This window comes from Hippoglossus hippoglossus, chromosome 6 (genome assembly GCF_009819705.1).
Source record: "Hippoglossus hippoglossus isolate fHipHip1 chromosome 6, fHipHip1.pri, whole genome shotgun sequence".
NCBI lineage: Eukaryota > Metazoa > Chordata > Actinopteri > Pleuronectiformes > Pleuronectidae > Hippoglossus > Hippoglossus hippoglossus.
Genome location: NC_047156.1, coordinates 27011161 through 27017160, shown reverse-complemented (window position 1 = coordinate 27017160; position 6000 = coordinate 27011161). Strand labels below are relative to the sequence as shown.

At 38.3% G+C, this 6000-nt stretch overlaps 1 protein-coding gene across 3 annotated transcripts in view; it reads left to right on the top strand.

Moving 5' to 3' along the window:
• The first annotated feature begins 552 nt into the window (after positions 1-552).
• LOC117763434 (anoctamin-1-like) overlaps positions 553-6000 on the top strand; it is a 46056-nt gene continuing 40608 nt past the window's right edge. Inside the window, exons 1-2 of one of the 3 annotated variants that reach the window (XM_034588549.1) lie at positions 553-724; positions 868-982. In XM_034588549.1, the coding sequence (XP_034444440.1) occupies positions 878-982 (105 nt within the window). In that variant the 5' untranslated portion in view covers positions 553-724; positions 868-877. Of the gene's footprint in view, positions 983-6000 lie in introns of all 3 variants that reach the window. The other 2 variants (XM_034588548.1, XM_034588550.1) reach the window with 2 other exon arrangements.

Genomic DNA, 6000 nt, shown 5'->3' with positions numbered 1-6000 from the left:
GCAAGCTGCTGAGTGGAGAGAGAGGTGAATGCAAGTTGCACCACTTGCCGATCCACTGAACACTGGGGCACATTAACTGGTGGTGGTCCAGCGGTCTTGTCCCCTTCTTTGTCAAACTGTGATGTGTTCTACAGGGTGTCCACTGTAGCAGAGGCTAAAGTTGTTGTCGTTAAAGTTGTAGTACTACCGCTGCTACTGCATTCACGTCATGACCATTAATTGATTCAGTCTGCGGCACACACACACACACACACACACACACACACACACACACACACACACACACACACACACACACACACACACACACACAAATACACATATAAAAGCTCCTGTTGACTTATGAATGTTGTTTGGACATGTTTTTAGGTTGTGAGCCATGTAATGCATGACATTTGACCTTGCATGGATTAGTAGCAACTGGCAAAGTGCCAAACAGAGAGAGAGAGAGATGTTGGCTGTGTATTGGGATGGTTGATCTTGTCATGATTGCAGTTGAGCAGAGACAGAGAGTGAGGGAGTTTCATCAGAGTTTTATCGTTGTCTAAGTTTAGATCTTGGCTCACAGACCGCTTCTCAAGTAACAGGGGCTGCAGGCTCACTTCAGCCACTCCACACTGAGACAGCAACAGAACTCCTCACAGAGCTGTAAAGGGAGGCGAGCAAAGCCCCAGACGAGTGGCAACTCAGAAGAAAATCAGAGGAGAAGCAGGGGAGGGGAGGGGTTCCTCAACACCAAACACTGTCATATAACGAGACATTTCAAACAGGAGACACAGACGTAGAGAGAGGAAGAGCACAAAGTGGACTATTAGGCTTGCAAACAATTCCTCACCACATCGGTTTATCTCCGTTTTCGACCTGCAGGGATTGGACAATGACCGAGGACGCAGAAGTGGAAGTCAACCTGTCTCCGACCTCCAAGTCTGAGCAACAGGCTCCACATTTTCTACGAGATGTTATCTTCCATGGCAAGTTTAAGGTGAGCCTCTCCATGAGAGAGAGAGACAGAGCATGCGGAGGCTGACAGGCAGAGATAAGGCAAGACAGACAGAGTAACTGAATTAATTCTGCTGTGCACAGTATGGACAATCCTGAGACACTTGTCACATGAAGTATGCTGTGATTTTGGATACCTTAATTGTAACAAGTTTCAAAATATGTATATCAGATTAAGCTAAGGGCCACAACAACCAGTTTAATTATTGTTGTGTCAGTCCGATGTTTGGCCACTAATCCAAAAATCACAGGGATTTTACAGAAGATCTAAAAGTCTGGGAAAAAAATATAAATGGATGAACATAAAACATAACAATAGCCACCAAGATAAACAATCCTCAATACAGCACCTAACCTTTGTTCTTATTAAAAGTGATAGAAGACTTTCATTATTGTCTGTGCTCATCGTCCATTTGTGATTCCACCAGCAAAACAGAGTTGTAAAAGTGAAGTCATACGACCACATTGATGACATTCCCCCCTGCACCATCACTGCTAATTCAGTCCAATAGGAAGATCAAAACAAAGTTCATTCTGCTGATCGCACTTTACTGCTCTTTGTTGTCCAGACCTCCACTGTACTGTATGTCCCTTCACTGGTGGTCTGGGCAGCAAAGAGCCCAGAGAAGAGCTGGATTAAAACTGCCAGAAGGGAATGAACATGGGGCCTTCTTAATGAACCTTCTGTAAGCAAAGATGTTGCAGCGGCCTTAAAATGAGTTGTGGTCAGGTGCAATGTTGAAACATTGCTATCTTGAAGCAGTAGGAGCAATGGTTAAAAATCATTGTCTCAAGTCAGTGGTCATATTAGCAACAAGTAATATGCATCTACATAAACACAATGATCTGCTTGTGCACGAGTACTGTCGCTTAATACCTGACAAATCTGCCATTAAAATAGCAATCAGCAAAGGTGCTGTTATACTTGTATTTTAAAGAGCATGTTAGATAACACTATGTTTGGTTTATTGCATGTTATGTCTAAGCACACCCATGATTTATTTAGAGACTAGGGAGGACTCTTTTGAACCATGTATCTAGCGCACCAAACTTTTTCTGCCAATAAACTAAAAAAATTGATTTTCACATGTCCAAATGTGCTCCACAAACTTTATACTGTGAGCTTAGAGTCCTTAACATTTTGATAAGAAATTACATGTGTGTAATAATCAGTTCTATATACCACAGATCTCAAAAGGTTTTGGTGGAAATTACCAAGGGACTGAAGGCATCAGAGCTACTCTCAGAAACATGGCCATGTGGCACCCATGTTTAGGGGTGTGGTAGTAATTAATTATTGTTATTACGTAAAGTTGGGTTACTACAAAGGATCAGATTAAAACAGAAGATTTAAACAAAAGAATGGTCATAATCAAAACAGCAGAAGCTGATGCTCAACTCTTAAAGGTCCAGTGTATAATATTTAGGTGAAAGGGATCTATTGGAAGAAATTGAATATAAATCATCCTAGTGATGTTTTCATGTGTGTAATCATCTAAATTGTTCGAATTGTTGTTGTCTTTACCCGAGAATGGTCCCTTTAACTTTAAAAAACGTTTATATATTTACATCGGCAGCGGGTTATCTCTAGGGAGGCGGCCATGTTTTTTACAGTGTCCAAACTGGACAAACTAAACACCTCAATGTTTTTAAGACAACTGAGGGCTGACACAGGTTCTCTTTCATGTTTGGAAGGGTAGGTTGAGGTGAGGGGTATTCAACATGCAAATTCACCACTAGATGTCACTAAATTATACACACTGAACCTTTAAGTCAAAGTCTAAAAATGCTAGAATTATACAATATCATCATTTTAAGCCACAATAACCAAATGTTTTCTAGATTACTCTTTGCTCTGCAAGGTCTGTTGGGGTAAGATATTGGGTAATTCAGGTATTTCTCCAATTGCAAACTGGAACCAACTATAACAAACCCAGTCTATTCATGACTAGTAAACTGATCTTCAAGTGTAAATTGGTGGAGTGAGTTCCCTTTAAAATACCAGTGTAGTTTGATCTGTAGATACTTTCCCTCTTATCTGCAGCCAGATGCTATAAGTAGACTTCAGAAGGAGAAATACTGCAATAGGCTCAGCTCATGACACTCGTGACAGATCATAATTCATACACTATTTCTTTCTTTTATAAAATGTACTCAAAAGTGCCATAGTAGCCATAGCAGCTGCCACCAATGCTATGGCACCCAACAAACACCCCCCGCTGCCTCTTTGTGACCTACAACACAATTACCACCAATGAGATTACACAAATTGATTTACTGCAAGATGAATTGAAAAGTTTCAAAGCCTGAGGAAAGAAACTGCTCTTTAGTATGCTTTATTGCTTTCTATGGAGGGTTTTATGGGCCAAAACTATATGTATAAATACATAAATTATTATATAAATACATAAATAAAAGGATAAATACATGTATAAATAAATACATAATTATATAATTAAATGCCTAAATAATTGACTAAATGTGTATTTATACATTTATTTATGTATTCATTTATACATATACTTTTTTATTTTTTTATTTATACATTTATTTATATATTTCGAATTTTATATATTTATTTTTTTATTTATCCTTTTATTTATCCTTTGCGTAACCTGCTGGACAGAACAATAAAACTGTCAACTTCAGTCATTAAAAAACATATTTGACGTAGCCGAGTCACTCTCGCTCTGCCTCCTCCAACTAAATTCTGCTGTGGAAACTTCTAGTGATCACGTTTGTCCCGGGTCGGCTTCATCAATATGAGCTGTTGATTATATATAGAATTATGAAGCTTATTTATGATCCCAGAACCTGAACTATGATCCCAGAACCTGAGGGAAGTAACAGCGCGAACACATGCTTGCGCTCGCGCTCTCTCTCTTTCTCTCTTTCTCTCTCTCTCTCTCTCTCTCTCTCTCTCTCTCTCTCTCTCTCTCTCTCTCTCTCACTCTCTCAGCTGACGTATCTGACTCGCTACAGTTTAAAAGTTGATTTGTTTGTCGTCACAATATCAATACTGATCATCACATAAAGATCGATACTTTTATTAATGAATTAAATCTTTATTCAGAGCAGCGCATTCACCCGTCGCTTGCTAGCTCCCTCTTTTCCTCTCTCTCTCTCTCTCTCTCTCTCTCTCTCTCTTACTTTCTCACACACACACACACACGTGGCGCTGCGGCCGGGCTGTGCGCCTTCTCCCGGCCAAGGAGCTGTCGTGGTCTCTGCGTCCGGAGCCAGGGACCATTTATGTTTATTTATCCCAAATCATATTGTCATCGCGATATTAAACAATGTTATCTCATATCGCATGTTTTCCTAATATCGTGCATCAGAAGCTTTAACCCGCCCCCTGACTATTGATGACTGAAGTTGACAGTTTTATTTTGTTCTGTCCGGCAGGTTACGCAAAGTATAAATGGAAGTATAAATAAATTGATAAAACTCGAAATATGTAAATACATGTATAAATAAATGTATAAATACACATTTAGTCATTTATTCAGGCATTTAATTATATAATTATGTATTTATTTATACATTTATTTATTTATTTATCCTTTTATGTATGTATTTATATAATTATTTATGTATACTTTCCAGTCAGCAGCAGTTGGCTTATAACTTAACATTTTCTGTTGGCCTTGCCAGCGATTTATATCTGCTGTTGGCATAATGAAGACAAAATATTACGAGGGAATGTTGGTTACTTTCGCTTTTACAATGAATTTACATGTAACCAAAGTGTATAAACGGTTGTCATATTACAGTTATCAATCATACAGCAACATAAAGATACATTATCTCATAGCTATCCTGCAAACAGCTGAGTGACTTTTTTCCACTCCATCCTAAAGAAATGCGCATGCTGACTAGACCAAAGTTGTTACCACAGGAGACTGTGGAAACACTACCACTTTTATCCACAGAGGCGCCAAAATCAATGAACATAAGAAGTTCCTTGTAGTAATTAACTCAAGAGATTTTAATTAAAAATTTGGATAAAAAATATTTATATGTATGCAAGCAACTTGGCATCTGTTTTATTAAGGGTCCAAGGAAGGGTAGTGTCGAATGTGGTGTGATTTGAACACACAATTTGTTCAATATTAATAAAATGTCAATAAACAGGCAAACAGTGCCTTATAATCAGTGGGGGCGGTGCAGCGTCTCTTAACAGGCAGTTTGCCAAACGAGTTGAACACGCCCTTTTCTACAGTCTCAGATAACCTATGGCAGCAGGTGGCAACCAAAACAAAATTAAAAATTCATAGTTCATAATTTTCTTTTACCATTACACAGATCATCATGGGTGCTGATGTCTATCGTGGCAACAACATAAATAATAATGATAATAATAATAATATCGATGATGATGATAATAATAATCATAATATTTATAAACATAATAATGTAATAATGGTTGAGTAGTCATTGTAGAAAGAAACAATGAGCTGAGACATAGAGAGCCCAGCTGGAATGTCTACATTTTAAATAAATTAATCTTATATAAGCATTGATTATACTTGTTTAATTGAACATTAATAAGACTCCTGATGGGAGCAGTGGTGCTGTGCCTTGTGGAGTTTTCTTTCTGTCTTTGTTAGGTTTATTGGCGGGAGGCAACCAATGTCAAGGTGCATTACTGCCATCTACTGTGTTGGTGTACCGTCTTGTTCCCTGCCTTTGCTGATTTATTGCAGTACATGTTGATATGTCACCACCATCTGCTGATCAGTGAAATAGTTTAACACCATGACCTGTGTATTGATCAGAATGTGGAAACACTGGAAAAAATGAGCTCCACAGAGTCTGAAACTTTAAAGGGAAACTAATAAATTGACCTGTTTTGCAAAGTCATTTGAAATGTTTTGCTTTGTCTTCTGGATTTGTTCATATCAACAGACAAAAACAAAAGAAATCTTGCATTCATAAATCAGTGTTCATAAGACTGCATTTGAAATCCTCACCCCTCCCTGTTTATACTCCTGTGCATTC